The sequence below is a fragment of the Arachis hypogaea genome, chromosome 5 (genome assembly GCF_003086295.3).
Source record: "Arachis hypogaea cultivar Tifrunner chromosome 5, arahy.Tifrunner.gnm2.J5K5, whole genome shotgun sequence".
In the NCBI taxonomy this organism is placed as follows: Eukaryota; Viridiplantae; Streptophyta; class Magnoliopsida; order Fabales; family Fabaceae; genus Arachis; species Arachis hypogaea.
Genome location: NC_092040.1, coordinates 77,740,504 through 77,758,758, shown reverse-complemented (window position 1 = coordinate 77,758,758; position 18,255 = coordinate 77,740,504). Strand labels below are relative to the sequence as shown.

Sequence of the window (18,255 nt, the reverse complement as noted above, 5' to 3'; positions counted from 1 at the left end):
AAACCAATTTTATTTTATTTTATTTTGAATAAATTTATCTATATTTTAAATATTCATGAATAAAAAAAATTTATGAATAGAAATGATAATTTATTCAATTTCAATATGAAAGTTTGATTTCTAAATCAAATTAATTTTAATTCCAAGATGTTCAAGAAATATTCTTGCAGTAAAAATTATCGAAATCAGATCCTTAAAAAGATTAGAAACATCACTAAAAAATGGGTTAAAATCCAAACTAAGCTTAACCGTTGATAAAAAAAGAAAAAATAAAATAAAAAAGGCATATTTATTCTTTTTGTTTTTAACATACATGAAATTCAATTGGAGCATGCAAGTAGTATGCATACAATAAGTACTTATAAATAAGGGTGTTCAAAATCGATCCAATTCTAATAAAATTGATCAACCGAACTAAAAAGATCGATAACCGAACAAATTAAGAACAAAAAAAAAACCAAAAAATGATTTTTTGCAGTTTTCTTGCGGTTTGGTTCAGTTTTCAATTTTGGTAGAGAAAATTCTAGTCGAACCGAACCGAACCTGTATTATTAAAAACCCTAATATAAAAGCAGCCTCCCTCCACAATTCCTCCTAGACCAGTCACAGCCACCCCCTACCAGGAATCCTAATTCCCTCTAGCCCTTTCTCGATCTCTCTAATGCCAAATCTCAGCTCCGAACCTCCTTCTTTTTCTCTGCCATCGACGCTGTCAGGCAGCACCATTGCGGCGGCACGACCCTTTCTTCTCCTTCTCCCTTCCTTGTAGGCTACGTAACGCTTCTCTCTCTCCCTCATCCTCAACGGCTCCACACACCACCTCTCCAACAGCACGCCGTCTCCTCCACGAACCAACAGTTGCCGTTGTCCTCGACGAACCACAACAGCACGCACCAGACGTAGTCGAAGCCACCGTCGTTCGTCACCCGTCTCTCGTTTGTATTTGTCTTCTCCATCATTGAAGCAATGTTTTCCTTCCATCTCTAGTTTTTGATTCATCGCCACCGTCGTCTCACTATCCTGCACCTTCGTCGTCCTCTGTAATGGAGCCTAAGTCTCAGGTTTGTTTTTCTTTTTTTTTTCTTTTTTGATTCTATTTCTTTTTTAATTCTGGTTTAATCTTCTTTTTTATTCTAATTTGTAATGAACACTTTGTCGGTTTGTTCTTGATTCTATGGTTAAATTGTTCATTCTGATTTTATTTTTTATTTTTAAACTTTTTGTTCTGTTTTGATTTAGAGTAATTCTGGTTTAGGATTGATTTTGAACTTTTTGTTTATTCAATGTTAATGCAAAAAAAGAGAAAGTGGAAGAAGAAGAATTTGTGGAATTAATACACCACGTGAAAATTTTTAGAATTAGTGATTGTATTCCTGATTCAGTTTGGAATTGGTGCACCATTTTTGCAACAATCTTTTAATCTAGCTTGGTTGTATTTCTTGATTTTCTCGATTAAGTTCATGTCTGTTTCTATTGATTTTGCAAAATTGTTGATTTTAATTTGTATTAGTGATTTCTGAGTCAAGTTAATTAATCCTTGTTCCATCTACTTCTGCTATTTTTGCAAAATTGTTAATTATTTTAATTTGTTGTGCTTTTGCTAATTTGTTAGTAATTTCTGAGTTAGATAGACTATTGTTAGTGACTTCGTAAAATAGTATGAATGGTTTTTGTTTGAATTAATTAAATACACAACTAACCAAACCGAACAAATTTTGATAGATTTGGTTTGACTCAGATGATCTCGATAAAAAAAAACGAACCAAACTAAACCGCAATTTTAATAAACGATTGAATCGGATGACTTTTTTTTCTAAATAATCGAACCAAACTGCAACCCTACCCACAAGGCGCCCAAGTCCCCACAAGCTGCTTTATGACATTTTTAGGTTTAAATCGTCTTTATAAGTCACAATAATGTTAATAACTAGTTAAATTTGGTTCATCCATCATCAAAACATTAAGCACTTATATATCAAGTGACATTAACGTGCAGAATTTCTTTTTCTTTCCTTTTTTTAGTCTGCTGCAAACTTACAATTTGAACAGGATGATAGTTGCATCCCATCCTTAAAAAATGGCATTATATATCTTACATATATATTCTTGTCTGTTACCCTATTTATCCTGCAATAAATTTGTGGAAAAGGAATAGAGATTAATAAATACAATTTTAATTATAACAAAAGAAAAAAAAAATTTAAGATTAAAGCAAAGTAGTGAAGGCACTTAACTCAAAGTAGCAAGCTACATACCAATACAAATAAGCATCTAGTGACAGGACGTCAACAAAAATTTCTCCTTCATGCGCGAGATGAGCTTGAACTTTTCTTCTGCCTCGACCTGCTCACGAACATCAGTTTTTGACGCCCGATCTGGATGGAACTTAAACAAGGCCCGTTTATATGCTGCATGCACCTGACATGATCGTCAACCAAGAGGGGTGGGTGAAATATGAAGCACACAGTGGCAACCAGTTGACAAATCCATTATGATAAATAATATGCACTAAACTCATCGTTGAGGAGAGGGAACAACATAGAATGTTAACAGATCTAAAGGCATTTCAGACCACAGATTAATTGCTTGGGAGTAAATGAGGAAATGAAGCCTAAAATACATATACAAATCCAAGTTACTAGCTCCTTACCCGAATGTCCATTCATCTTTCTCATAGTTTTATGCGGAGCTGTCAGTAACTCGGTATGAATCAGGTTTACTATATTAGCGTTTACCATATTAGTGTTCATAGGCATAGTTTTATGATTTAACGAATTGGACGGAGTCTTTTAAACCATGTACTCAATTCCATTTACTAAGAGGAGGCCGAAATGCTGCATTTTATTTTATTTTTTAAATACCAGGCCAAAGAACTGCTAACGGTTTTGTTTCAATAGGATGGAAAGAAACAGAAAACTGTATGCCCAAAAATTAGAGCTTCCTTACAAGCCAAAATATGACTGATTTAAGAAATGCAATAATGGAACTGACCAAAAGGTTAAAATCAAGTTTCATTTAAGAGTAATAGGTGAGCGGATGAAATGGAGAGACTTGGAAGTACTTTGTACCATTCATGCTAATACGAAACCTTTACTGCACAAATTTACGATTTAAGAATGGCAAAAATGAGACTAAATATTGGGTATTGACAATGTTCCAGTTAAATGATGGAGAAAAAAATGTCACAGATATAAGGTGTTAATTGGATGTGCGGATACACTAGACAATTGAAGATTCGGAATGCATAAGGGAGAAAGTTGAAGTAACACCAACTATGTGGAAATTGTCTTGGGTATTTAGTTTCATTGAAATCTGTTGTTGACTTTGTATATCACTCCACTTTAAATATATGATTTTATCCTATGGATTTATTGTGGTATTGAAAACTATAAACAATGTTAACAGAAACATTAGTTGCTATCTTAATATGTGATTTTCTAGTTTTACTGGGCAGGCAACCCTCACAACTTCTAAAAGATCCATTCAGTAAACATTAAAATATAGGTTTTAATAAGACCTTATAGATGATTTCAAATATAATATGAATAAAAAAATTACCAAGATGATCAAGTACATTAATCTTGAAGAATGCATACCAGAAAAATATAACTTGAGCAATTAAAAGAATTGTACCATAGAATTCAAGCAAGCTGCAGAACCAAAAGCATAAAGTGATAAAGAGAATGATGTATTATTTAAAAGATAAACATACCTCAGTAGGCTTTGGGAAAAAACCAACTCCAACAGCTATTCCTAAGCCACGAAGCAATGATGTCATGTCACTGCATTGCTTCTCCAATTTATTAAGCCTATTCCGTATTTCTACCCGCAGCTGCTCTTTCTTGTTCATAAATTCTTCATCCTGAATTTAGCATTATTGCAGATTGACAGAGAATTAATCAGTTACTGAAAAAGTTCCATGACTAAATCATGCCAATGCTAAGCAAAATACCAATGGTGAAACATTAAAAAATAATTGGTGTAGGAAACACAATAATAAATGTTTAAAACAAAAAATCCAACCTTCTTTTGCGTCTCTCTCACTTCTTCAACACGTTCCTTCTGCCTTCTTTGCATGTCCAATATACGCTTAGTTTCAGCCTTCTTTCGCTTGCGCAATCTCTGTGCTTCCTCAGCCTGAGTTTAGGGAATAAATTTAAGTATCCAATTTTATAATTACATTAAGTTGCCCCAGGAATAATGCAATCAGATGATGCATGCAGCATCAGCATAAAAAGCATCTCTAGGGCTGATAACGACAAAATACAAGAAACCATAATACTGATTATAGCTAACAACAGAAGGAAAAGAGGAACATTAACAACATAGTGATACTTTAACAAAGGGTTTACTGTCCACAAATTTTGGTTCCAATTATTACTAGGCTGCACATGATGTGTCCAAAGATATAGGGTCACATGACAAGTGGGCAATGTTTGATAATCCAAAATGCATTGAACAGTAATTTTTCAAATGTGCAGGCATTGTGTTCAGATAGGAATGCCAATCTCATTTACAAAAGCCAATGTAAATCATGCTTGCAAACATCCATCCTTAAATGAATCTTATGAGAGCTACTAAAGACCTAACAGCCACTAACAGTGCATTAAAAAGCATCAGCGACACAGCTTCAGGAAAATGCACATGAATCCCCAAGTCCTAAAGCATAGAGCATCGCAATGTTCTAACAGAACAAGTTATAGCTGCACGAAGCATTGTTTTTGGCAAGGGTGAAACATGACAACTCTTCACAAATGCAACCATGGCAAATGGCTATTAAATAAAAAAATCTATAGTCAACATGTGATCTAAGCTATAATAACCACATGAGTTAAGACCATAGCAACAATCTTCTATTCAGAAGCTCAAAAGAACATAAGGAAGGCAACATAAAGAATAAATGACCATTTGTACCCATGAGAGATGAAAACGCTGACATTTGTACCTATGATAGCCTGAAACTAAAGTTATACCCATGATAGACGCCTTCCGTGTGACAAAAATACCCTGACTTGGATTGAGTTTGGTTCGTGGGAATCCGATCCTACGTGGCACTCCAAACCCCCAAACCCTTTAAATATAATCTAATTTTAATTTATAATTTTATTCCCCATCTTCTCTTCCCCAATTCCAAACTCTCTGTCCCTACCACCGCTCTCATTTCTTGCTACCACCACAGCCATCAACATCATCGACCCACCGTTCTCCCTTCTCGACGTTTCTGCCTCTTCCTCAACAGCCTCTTTCTCCTCTCATTCTCAACATCAACAACCTCATCCTTATTAAGGTTTTTTGAATCTTCCAAATTTCCAAAATTTTCATCATTTCTCACTTTTCACTGGCGCCACTCACGAAGGGCGTAACCTTCATCTGATCCCATCTCTGTAGGCGCTGGAAGCACTGGTTCGTCTGAGACAAAAACGCTGTCGTCGTGGTAGCCGTTGTCGTTACCATTTTCTGCTACATGCACCAGTTCGAAGGGAGACTGGGAGTAGCTTGGATCCAGATCGCTGAACCCGAAGATGTCTAGTGAAGCAGACGGAGAAGTGTGGTCAACGACGGGGCATTGCCACCGGAAAAGTTGGAGTAGCCGCCGTATCCGGAGAAGTTGTCTTCGTCGGCGTGGTTTTGGTGGTGATCGGAGTCGACGCTGTAGGTATCAAAAGCAGACATGTCTTCTGTCTCTATGTTGTTTTTGTTCTCTCTCTCTTCTGTACAATGATGGGTGCTTCATTTGCTTAGCTTAATTGAATAATTGTATTCAGAGAAAGCGAGAGATGCTGTTAAAAATTAGAACGTTTATTTGAGAAATCAATATTACCAACACGTTCATATCTTCGTTCCTCAATCGCGGGTCCTTTTCTCCTTCACTTTGATTTTTTGTGTTACTGATTTGTGGAGTGCCTGATTTTTTTCGAAGTTTGAATTTTTTTTTTTCATAATTGATGAAGAGGAGAATGAGTCTGGGAAAGAGATAGATGAAGACGAGGGGGACGATGATGATGTTGTTTTCCTAGAGAATTCTTACTACCTGCACGATTACTGGGCTGGCTTGGTTGACCGGTATGAAGAGATGGTTGAGAAGTACCATCCCAGATTTGGAGTGCGAAAGACGAAGGGGAGGTGGAGAAGGTGAGGATGAAGGAAGAGTGGTTGGAAAGCATGAGAGTGAGGAGGGTGTCCTTAATGGGGTCAGAGGTGGTGGGGAGGGAGAAGAGGGTGGCTTTGTCGGCATGAAGGGCAGAGTGTATGGTGAGGGAGCGAGTATTGAGGAAGATGGGTCAGAGTGGGGTTTAAAGAGTGAAGAGTGGGGTTTGGAGAGAGAGAGAGTGTGTGTGAGTAAGAGAGAGAGGGGTTGAAGATAAGGAAGGGAGTGCCACGTAGGATCGGATTCCCACGAACCAAGCTCAGATCCAAATCAGGGCACTTTTGTCACACAGAGGGCATCTATCATGGGTATAACTTTAGTTTCAGGCTATCATGGGTACAAATGTCAGCGTTTCCATCTCTCGTGGGTACAAATGGTCATTTATTCCAATATAAATAATAAGAGAACTATAAAAAATACACTAGTCACTTAAATCTCATAATCTGCGGTATATAAAGATACAGCAGCACATAGTTAGAAAAGGTTACACAACAGTCAACCTCAAGGAGCAGGGAGGTAAAATAAAATAGATAAAAAAATCTCTTTTTTGTGTGTTGAAAGAGAGAGAGGGGGGAGGGGGGGGATTGTAAGGTTGGATTAACCTTATTAAAAAATCTTGAAACCACTACAGTACCCAGTAACTAACCAGACACCACAAGGGCATAAAATAAAATTAAAATAACATAGAGTTAAACAGTAAACAATACGGGAAACAATTGACAACTATATCAGAATTGCAATTTAAACACCAATTGACCAGCCCTTACCGTAAACCGGTTAAGAGGCCAAAACAGGTAAAGCTGTAAAGTGATCATGAAAGAAAATAGTTACATGATGCCATATGTTTATCACCTGGATTTGCAATTGTCGCTGCCTGGATGCCCATTCCTCTTCAATAGCTTGTTTATACTCATCAGTCTCTTTAAGCTTTTCTCTTTCATTAATTATATCTATCTCATCTGAAGCAGTATGACCATCACATTGAACTTGTAACATAATCTCATCACGGTTATCAGATCTTCCCTCAAAAGAAGTACACTTCAATTTCTCTTCCGATAAATTCTCAGTGTTACTCGTCGATGCAGATCCATTGTTAACTCGAATTTCACATGCTCCTTGGCTTGAGCTCATAAAATTAGACTCTTTACCACCTGATTCTTTCTCAAACATTGAAGCACAAGAAAAATCACCATAGAAATTATCTTCACTTCTGCTCCTTTCTGCATGCTCAGTATTAGAACTACGAGACAAAGACTGCACTTCCTTGAGAGATTCAAACTTGAAAGATTTAAAACAGTTCTGGGCAACTTGCTGATCAGAACCCTTGAATGGACTTTCTGTCCCAACACTAAAAGGATTGACCCCATCAACTTGACTATCATCCTTATATGAGACAGTAGATTGATTCTCTTTCACATTGTTTTCATTGCTGGGAGCAGAATATTCGGGACTCACTTCGTGTTGTTCATCACTTTTTTCCATTTCAACATTAACATAGAAATTCCTATGGAAGCCAGAAGAACTGGGATGCTCACCATAATATGACTGGTCATTAGAGACATGACGCTTTTTCTTAATCGAAGCCCTTTCCCACTGTTCACAAGCTTCCAAAACTTCACAATCAGAACAATCACTATCAGATGACTCAGTTTCCAACCCATCCATACCATAACGATTTCTGCCTGGGTTTTCAGACCTATCCAAACCATTATGACTTCTCCCAGTGGCCTTTGCAGAGCATGTTTCCCTACTTCTTTGGGTACTAGATACAAAGCCATTTTTATATACTTGACTATCATTAATGTTTATGTGTACAGATTTTTGCATAAAGCTTGGCCCAGAAGAACATCGTTTACTTGACGAAGCATCACTATCCAATTCCCCAACACCTTCAACAAATTCATCATCGCTTTCATCATCGTCATCAACACTTATAACGCTCTGATGTGTATATGATCTGACTCTACTTGGCGCACTGCCACCGGCACCATGCGATTCTTTATAAACACACTCATCACAGTCATCAATGATTATCACATCCTCACCTCGATCACTGTCGGCATCAATGATAACAACGTTTTCTGAACTCCCTTTACCCTGACCAGTTTTGGGTGCTCTCTTCCCAGAGCATGACTGCGGTTGAAAGTTCTCTCGGAAGAATCCTTTTCCTATCATCTATACTTCATAAGCAGGAATCACAAAGAATGATTCAGAAACCAAACAAAAATAAAAGAGCAGGAAATCTATTATCTGCCATACTAAAATCTACATAACAACAACTAACATATATCATGGAAAAAAGATAATAAAAATTCTAGCATGCTGATATTCCACAAAAACCCATCATTTTAGCCGAGCTTATTTAAACTCAACTTGCAGCAATCACAAGCATATTCTTAAAAAAAAATTCACCATATACATACATTATTTGATTTAACGCGTATTTGAAATACTCTTATCGTCATACCCTACATCCAAATCCGTGCCACACGTTTCCAACAACGAAACGTGTTGATAGCAGAACAACAAAACAAATTCCGGAGTAAATGGGTTCTTAGCACTTCGATTCATAACACAATCAAACGCAAAGTAATGCAAGGAAATAAACATGGAAATTGATTAAGTGAACCATGCAAAATAAATAAATAAATAAGCAAGACCAAACCCTAAGACACGGCGATCAAACCCTAATTTAGCACCAAGAAGCAGAAGAAGCTGAACTTATAAGCGAAACGCGTTGAAATAAATTGAATCGAAGAAAAAATATAGGATTATGACAAATCACAATTAAAAGCAAAATTTCTTGAGAGAGAACCATACCTCCCATACAAAAGACGCGACCAGAGGGATCGATAGAGTGAGGATCGGAACCGAATAAGTAGAAGTACGAAGAGCAAAGAGCAAAGATAACCGCGAAAGGAAAAAATAAAAGAAGGGATTCCCAAAACTGAAATTGAAATCGAAAGTTGGTGAAGAATAGTACCCTAGAATTTCAATTTGGGCGGAGAATAAAAAGGTGTGTCGAAGGGAGAGAGCAGTTTGGTTGTGTTTTCAAATTGGTCTCTCCATATTAAAAGTTTTTCTATAGTTCGTTTCTCTGTGCATTTTTTATTTATTTATGATTTATGATTTTATTCGTATTATATTCTTATTATATAAAGTCATAAAGTCAATATTGTAAAATGTAAATCATCTATCCCTCGTAACGTGGGGTGCACGGAGAAATATTTGTCATACGAATTAGAGTTTAATTTTATACATTGATAATATAATATAACACGTTTTATATAATGATACAATTATATTTATTTTTTAAATAATTATTTATATAATTAATAAAAAATAATTATTTTTATTAATATAATATTACATAATTAAATATATATATAAAATTATTTTATAATAATAATATATTAAAATTAAATTTTAAAATTAAAAAATTTTTATTTTAAGAATCTGTCAAAATAAATCTAAAAATGTTTTTTGTAGAGAAACAAATTCAATTTTGTTACTATCTATTCTTAATATATAAAAGTAGATACATAAGTTTACCCACATTATTTTGAAGTTATTCCTCTTCTTCTACGAACGCTATGTCAGCAACATTGCTTATTTGGCAAAATGTTAGAATCAACCAATCAAATCTTGCCAAATCAACTTTTATTTTCAAACAAAAAAGAAATACAAAACAAAACTCAAAAACACAATAAAAACCAACAACTTAACTTTTTCCAAATCAATCCTTATTTTTAAAACAATAAAAACACAAATTAACATTTACCCAAAAAAAAACCGCTTACCTTTCTCATACTTCTAGAAACCCTCTTCCTCTTCACACCTCTCCGTACCATCCCATGAGCCATTGTTTTTTCCTACCTACATCCTCTTCCAGTCCCATGAGCCATTGTTTTTTCCTCGAAACAATTGTCCATCGCGATGTCCATCTTCGATGGAGCCGCATTGCATAAATTGCAGAAACCAGGCCAAACTCCATTCCTCCTGTTGTGGTTTTCCTGCCGGAGTTCGATTCTGGATCTCAGCAGTGGTAATGACAGACTGGAAGAGTTAATACCCAAAATTGCTAGATTAAAGAGGCGGAGAACAATCCTTTCAAAAAAAAAAAAGAAGACAATAAGATATGTGCCTCCAACATATGATTCTGCAGCTTGGTTTGTTTAACATAATTTTTATTGCACCTTCCTTATTTTATTGTAAATTGATTCATAAGGTGATTTTGATGACTATTTTAAAAATGTAGAAACACAATTATTTGAAACATTTAGATCTATCCAATTTAGACAAACAAGAATGAGGAGAAAGCAATATCTCTGGTCGAAGAGGAGTGCCAATTTAGCTTCAAGTTCAGGTTAGTATAAAAGAGTCTTATAACATATTCTATTCTGTTTTTTGTATGGATTTTTGGTACGAATAGAAAAAAAATTCTTTTGTAATTGTTTACAAATCATTACGTAGGATTTAAATAAAATATTTTGTATTATATTTAAAATCACAAAAATCGGTGTAAAAAAGATAATTTTTGGGTCAAAAAATCACATGAATAGTAATTTTGCAATCCGTAGAAAAATATGGATATCTTTCCAATTTTATTGTGTAATAAGATTGTCCAATCCATTAGTTAAATCAAATTGTTGAGAAAAAAATTGAGAAGCCTATTGGTATTTTTAATATTTTATGGGATAATCTTAAAAAAAATACTTCAATAATAATTTTACAACCCTTGAAGAAAAAGCTATGTCTTAGATTAAGAAATATTGCCAATTCAGCTTTCACTTAGGTGAGTACAAATTATTATATAACATGTTTTATTCTAATTGTTGCTACTCATAGCTAATTAATAGGAAAAAATCCGTATAATTTGTTATAATTGTTTGCTATGTAGGATGAAAATGAAATCTTTTGCATCTATCTATCTATCTATCTATTTATCTATCTAAAAGCTGATACCAACTCTCTCCACAATGAGTTTAAGCCATATTTTCTTAACTAATGATGACATATCAGCAATTCTAATGACTTTGACAAAAGATGAAAATCAATCAATCACTATTTAGTAAAATATTTTAAAAAAATTAAAACAAAAACCCTTATATATTATTATTCAATTGAAAGATCAAGTACTAATTAAATGCAATAAACATACATTGAAAGTGTCATAATAATAATAATAATTATAAAAACTTTCAGTTACAAATATTCAAATTCTACAACTTATACATATTAAGACTCTTACTATTCTTCATTTCTTAATCTCTCATACTAATTGTCAAAAATTTCTTAAATTTAATATAATATCCACAATGAGTTTAAGCTGTCTTTTCTTTGCTAATGATGTTACATCAACAATTCTAATGACTGGCAAAAGATAAAAATCAACCAATCACTATTTAGTAAAATGTTTTAAAAAAAATAAAACAAAAAACTCTTATCTATTATTATTCAATTGAAACATCAAGTATTAATTAAATGCAATAAACATGCATACATTAAAAGTGTCATAATAATAATAATAATAATAATAATAATAATAATAATAATTATAAAAAATTTCAGTTACAAATATTCAAATTCTACAACTTATACATATTAACACTCTTACTACTCTTCATTTCTTAATCTCTCATACTAATTGTCAAAAAATCTTTAAATTTAATATAACATTTTTATATGTTTTTCATTCTCATTTATTTATTTTTTTAATTATTTACAAACAAAAAAACTACAAAAAAGACAAAGTGTAGCCATTAATGTAAATAAAAAAATGCAGTTTTGTATAACTCTAATATAAATAATTTATGTCTTTTTTAAAAATAAATAAATTCAAAATCTATTTATAATATGTTCTCTAAAATATTTTTAATATAACATTTATTAAAATATACTATATAGTATAAATAATCTACATCTTCGCGCAATGCGCGGATCTCACTCTAGTTTTACTCAATTTTTGGTATTTTCGACAAGGTGTCGAATCGATCTTGTATCAAGATTTCTGTTCGGAGAATAGATATAACTCTTCTAAAAAAGAGTGAATTCGACTCAAAAATTATTTAGCAATAATGTCGAAGTAAATTACGTCGAAACACTAGTAGCAAATTTATAACGAATAAAGGTAGATGAATAAATAAATAAATAAGTAAAACAAAGCTTTGAATAAATAGAAGTGTAAAACTAGAGTTTCAAGGAGAATAGAATAACAACACAACACATGAAAGAAATGAAAGAAAATGAATTAAAGATAAAACAAAAAGAAAATAAATTAGAAGATGACTTCTAATACTCACGTACACTTGCATTTCATGATCTTCTGTTGAGTCACTGAGACTAAGAACTTTTATGAGTTTGTATGATGATCTAGTGTTGTTAATTGAAGTCCCCTTTTCTCTTCTAAATTTCTTTTATTTATAGACCTCAAAAGTTGACCTGCTCCTAAAGAATTGTGACCACTACCTTGGTTCCTCCTTTTTCTCAAACCATGATTGTACTTTGACCCTAAAGAATCTACATATGATACCCCCACGTTCTATCTTGCCTTGTCCTTCAGATTCCACGTTCTTTCATCGTGTCTGTATTTAATCACGCGGTGTCGATTTTGACGCTCGACTTACTTTAGACCAACAATCCCTCGACCTCGATCGTCATTCATTTTCGTTTATAATCAAAAAAGGATCTTATAACCGAGTGAATCATTTTAATTGTATTTTGACTTTCTATGAATCGAATTTTTATGGGTTAAATTTATACCAAAAAATTGTAAAACCCTGGAAATTAATAAATAAATAATTATCTAAAAAAATTAGGAAATTAAATTTTATAGTTTAATGAGGTAACAATAATTAAAATACGAATTTTAACACTAATTTTGAATAATTTGGCTCAAGATTGAGCCGTCGGACCAAACCAATTAAACTATACCCAAACCGGACCCAAAGCCCACATATATAAACTAAAGCTCAGCCACTTCTTCACGTTCATTCACCAAATTCACGCTGAAGAGGAGGGCAAGGAGAGCAAACAAGATTGATGAGCTTTTAATCTAGAGCTCCGATTGATGAGCTGTCAGCGGCCACGCATTCGTCTCGGAATTCTCTAAAAAATTTACCGAACAATTTAGTAAGAGAATCTCCTTTTCTCACCCAGATCTCCCCTTTTCTGTTTCAAAAATATTAGGTTTTGACATTGAGAAATTGAATGATTTTGATGGTTTAGATGAACTCTAGAAGCGGGTAATCGCTGGGTTTTGCCCGTTTGACTCATGGGTAAGGTAAAAACTTGTTAAACCCTAGTGAATTATTGAACTAGTGAGCCCTATAATTATTATAATGATATTGTGTGAAGTAGATTGTATTCTTGATGATTCAGAGTTCAAGTTGACGGTTTGGAACGAAATTTGGGTGTTTAGGCTTGCGGAATTGGAAATTGGAGCTTTGAAACTTGTGGAACGGAGGAATTTTGAGGTGTCCGAGCATTAGGAAGAAATCTGCTAAGGTATGATTTTTGTTTCGTAGGTAATGTATAATGTAACGTGAAAACATAGGCTAGTTGATGATAGGTTAAGTTGAACTATGAGGACTTATTAAAATTTAGTGATTTTGATGAGAATGTTAAAATTGATTATGAGCATGTGTTGAATAATGATGATTGTGATGCTTGATGACAACAATGAGTTGATAACTGATGAATTTGATGATTGATAATGATATTGAATTAAGATGTTGGTAGCTTGATGAATAATGAGTTATGTCATTTTGAATTTGGATTATTTAAAGTGAAAATGAATATATTGAGTAAATGGTATAATGTGAAAGAGGTGAATGGATATAGACTTGTTTTTTTACACAATGAGAGTTGTTTTGAGGTGTAGTACATTGGTCTTAAAATGAAAATTTAGTAAGAATAGAAGTTTGGCATTTTTTCATAAAACTTAATTTTTGACTAAACTTCAGTGGGCCATAACATGGCTTCCGGATCCTTAAATTTTGTCAAACTTGTTTCAAATGAAAATTGGGTCCGTAGCCGTTTGAAGAGTGGACTAAAAATAATTTTTTTTTACAAAAAAGTTATGCGCGTTGGAAGTTTGGTGTGCAAATGGAATTTATGCAGAACTTAACAACTTTTTACTACTTTTGCGAGGCATGTGTACGCGAACACACACGCGACTCGGACCCTGGGCTCTGCCCAGACATCCCACATACGCGGGTGTGTACACGAAATGGGAAGATTTAAAAGCTCACGTATGCGGGCAGTACCATGCGACGCGGGAAGGCTTCCCTATCCAAGGGGCTCATGTGCGCGGACAAGAGTTGCGTATGCAAGATGGGAAAATTTTCACTCCCGCGTACGCGAAACCCCTATTTTGGCCAAATGTGATATTTTTAATGTTCAACCAAACCTCTAGCTTTCCAAACCACTTTTGCACTTGTTTATTATCGGTTAGTGAGCCTTTAAGTATTAAAATGAGGATGAATCGGTTAAATAAATTGAGGAGATATTTGGAAAGGTTTTGCGAAGTGTTAACTGAATTAATGAAGTGTGGATGATGTTAAATAATAAGTGGTTGATAAATATGATGATGGTAATGATGAATTGCAAATTGAATGAGAGACGGATTGATGATGATTGAACTTGAGTAAAGGATGATGAGGATTGATATTAAAGTTTGATATTTGAATGAATTAAATGATTGTGAGATATTTGTGACCTGGTAAGAGGCAGTAGCATTGTCCACTCGCTTTGGGTATAAGTTGAGATTTCAGGTAAGATGTAGTGGTGTTATCCACTTGCTCCGGGTTAGAGACGAGACTTTGGGTGAGATGCAGTAGTGTTATCCACTTGCTCCGGGTAAGAGTTCGAGACCCTGGGTAAGAGACAAGGGTTAAATTCTGTCACCGCTTGCTCCGGATCGAGAATTGTAATACTGCTTGGGTAAGAGGCAATGGTGAGATTGTCTCATACTCTAGGTACATAGATAAGATGCAAGGGCTGCAGATTAGTCCCACTTGCTCTGTCTTTGGTGTTCTGTCCAGGGTTAACTACCAAACATGTCGAGTTTGGCTTTATAACTTACAGATGAGACTCATCAGCCAAAGGGCAGACATACATCATATGCATTTGTGTGATTTTTTTGAGTATGCTTTGTTTTGGTTTGCCTAGATCCTTATATATATGCTTAATTGCTATTTGCTCTAACTGTCGTATCGGTACCTGATGAGCGGATATTTTATACGTTTTTTTATGTTATTTTCTTAGTGTTTTTAGTAGGTTTTGTTAAGTTTTATTATGTTTTGTAGGTTTTAATGCAAAATTCAATTTTTGGATGCTACTTTGAGCTTTTATGTTTTTCATATGATTTTAGGTGAATTTTGAGTGAATTTGGCAAGTTTTGGCAAAGTCTGATTCAGAGGCAAGGAAAGCGTAGCAGATGCTATTAGATTCTGACCTCCGTGCATTCAAACGAGAATTTCTGGAGTTATAGAGGTCCAAATAATGCTTTCTCAATGGCGTTGGAAAGCTAACTTTCAGGGCTTTCCAAAAATATATAATGATTTATACTTTTCTTCATATTGGACTGCCCAAAACGGGTGTTGAATGCCTAAACTACCTGCTAGTGGGTGTTCAACAGCAAAAAAGGACCAAGGCTGGCGTTCAACGCCACAAGGGGAGCAAGGAAGCAGAATGGACACACCCTAGTGGGTGCTCAACACCCACTCCTTCAAGTTAGAAGCCAAGCTCAGCCTAAACACTCACCAAGTGGGCCCAGAAGTGGATTTTCGCACCATTCTACTTAGTTTACTTCATTTTTGTAATTTTTAATTATTAGATTAATATATATATATAAGTAAGATCACTCTTGTTAAGAGAGCTTTTGGAACCTTTGGACTTACTTTTGTACAGTATGAGCAGCTAAACCTCCTAGGTTAACGTTAGGAGCTCTGTTGATTCCGATGGATTAATATAATTACTTTTCTACTTAAATTTGTGTTTGATTATATTCTATGATCAATTGTCGTTCTTCATCCTTATGAATCTTGATTCTACATGAGTTCTTTACAAGTCCTTACCCGGATAGTATTGAGCTTCAGCTTGAAGATGCATCACGGGTTCCAACAAGTTATCTGGGCTAATTGGGATATGTGACATAAAATCTCGTTAGTCAAGGGTAATTGAGGTTCCTATGGCTCTAAGGGCTAGAACCATAAGAGCATCAATCTCTGATTTGGAAGATCCAACCTTGTCTATGGCGTTTTGAGTAGAATCAGCAAAGAGATTGAATTGCACGCACTTCACCCTCTCCCAGATTGATCTAGTCCATTCGGATGTTTGGTTTGGACCTGAGGAGATTAATGACCACGACCAATGGCTTAATCACGTATACCCTTGCCATTGAAGGAATCATTCATCTTTGAAGTAGTTGGTATGACATGTTAATCCAGAAGAAGAAGCATCTCTGAAGCCTTAACTGACTGCTAATTACTGTCTCTATCTTAATTATTTAACGCTTTTGTTATTGCTTGTTTATGCACCTACAACAACCAAAAACTAACTTTCTATTTGCCTGATTAAGATCTGCAGGATAATCACAACTTGCTCAATCCGTCAATCCTCGTGGGATTCGACTCTCACTCACTAAGGTATTACATGGACGACCCAGTATACTTGCCGGTTCAGTTGTGCGAGTCACAAATTTGCGCACCAAGTTTTTGAAGTCGTTGCCAGAAATTGTTTGTGATTGAAAAACTAAGGGTTATCTTGTTCCTTAGATCATGTACCTGTACGTGTTTTCCTTTTTGTGTTTCTTGTTTCTGTTTCAAAAAATTTTTCAAAAAAAATAAAAAAATAATATTTTTCATTATTAGTCATCATTGTTTTTCTTTTGTTTTAGTCTTGTGTCAATTTTTAAGTTTAGTGTCACTTTGGTTTTCATTTCTTTTCTTGAGTCTTTAAAAATTGTTCTTGTTTTCTTCCCTTGCTGTTCGAACTGTTCTTGCTATTTTTCTTGTTTGATTTCAAAATTTTTAAGTTCAGTGTTGTTTGGTGTTTTTCTTTCAAGGTTTTCGAAAATTAGTGTCTTTGATTTTTAAAATCTTCAAGTTTGGTGTCTTTTAGTGTTTTTCCTTTCAAATTTTCAAATCTTGTGTCATTTAATTACAAATTTTAAAGTTTGGTGTCTTGTTAGTTGTCTTTTTGTTTTTTTTTTTTAAATTTATTGTTTATCTTCTATTTCAAATCTTTATCTTATCTTTCCTTTCTTTGATTTTCAAAATATTGTTATCTTATCTTTCTTTTAAATTTAATTTTTAAAGTTTAGTATTTTCTTTGTTTTTTCTTTCTTTTAATTTTGAATTTTAAGATCTTTAAATTTTTAAAATCCTTCTTTAACTTTCTTTTAATTTCAAAACTTTTTAAAATAAAATCTTTTGTCTTAAATTTTAAAATATTATCTCATCTTGCTTCACTCTTTTAACTTTCTCTTTTTAATTTTTAAATTTCAAAATTCTTTTCCAACTTCTTACTTTTTAAAATTTTAAATATTTTCAAAAATCAAATCTCTTTCAAATCATTTGTGTTATTTTATTTTGAAATTTTTTTAATTAGTTACTTATTTGTTTCATTTTAATTTTAAAAGATTGATTCTTTCTAATTCTTCTCTCTCTCTCTCTCTCTCTCTCTCTCTCTCTCTTCTTTTTCAAAAATTCTAACTCCTTTCTCTCTCATCTTTTTCGAAAATCTCTTGCTTCTTTATTTCTCTTTAATTTCGAAATTCTTCTCTTTCCCTCTCCATTTTCAAAAACTTCTCTTTTTAATTAAAAGATACCCTATTCTCTTTTCTTCTTTACATATCTCTCTAACAAAGGACCTCTATACTCTGACACAGAGAACTCTTTCTTCTTTCTTCTTGTTTATGAACAAAAGTAGGGATAAAAAACCTCTCTTTGACGCAGATCTTGAACCTGAAAGAACTCTGAGAAGGCGTTTGCAACAAGCTCAAGCTAGCAGAGCCGTAAGGAATCTCACATGAGCTTTAGAACAAGAGGCAGAAGAAACAACAATGGCAGCTAATCCAGACAATGGTGGTGATGCAAGAAAGG

General features: G+C 33.9%; 1 protein-coding gene across 4 annotated transcripts; it reads right to left on the bottom strand.

Annotated features, from left to right (window-relative positions):
• Positions 1-1,882: 1,882 nt before the first annotated feature.
• Positions 1,883-9,296, bottom strand: LOC112801671 (uncharacterized). 4 transcript variants are annotated; one of them, XM_025844547.2, is made up of 6 exons: positions 8,969-9,296; positions 7,001-8,323; positions 4,024-4,137; positions 3,713-3,862; positions 2,256-2,418; positions 1,883-2,127 (listed from the first exon to the last, which is right to left on the bottom strand). In XM_025844547.2, the coding sequence occupies exons 2-5, from the start codon at positions 8,321-8,323 to the stop codon at positions 2,272-2,274; spliced, it is 1,734 nt and encodes a 577-aa protein (XP_025700332.1). In that variant the 5' UTR covers positions 8,969-9,296; the 3' UTR covers positions 1,883-2,127; positions 2,256-2,271. The 4 variants fall into 4 exon arrangements, with proteins under 4 accessions (XP_025700332.1, XP_025700334.1, XP_072093406.1 ...); XM_025844549.3 differs by having other exon boundaries at positions 2,235-2,418; positions 8,969-9,290; XM_072237305.1 differs by having other exon boundaries at positions 2,235-2,418; positions 7,001-8,328; positions 8,969-9,285.
• Between the last annotated feature and the right edge of the window lie 8,959 nt (positions 9,297-18,255).

Bases quoted from the DNA above. Each gene is read 5' to 3' on its own strand.
- LOC112801671 (XM_025844547.2), bottom strand. From the start codon at position 8,323: ATGATAGGAAAAGGATTCTTCCGAGAGAACTTTCAACCGCAGTCATGC. The intron at 3,863-4,023 runs GTTGGATTTTTT...TGCTAAATTCAG, and splicing joins TGAGAGAGACGCAAAAGAAG to GATGAAGAATTTATGAACAA. The intron at 2,419-3,712 runs GTATGTTTATCT...CGATCATGTCAG, and splicing joins TTTTCCCAAAGCCTACTGAG to GTGCATGCAGCATATAAACG.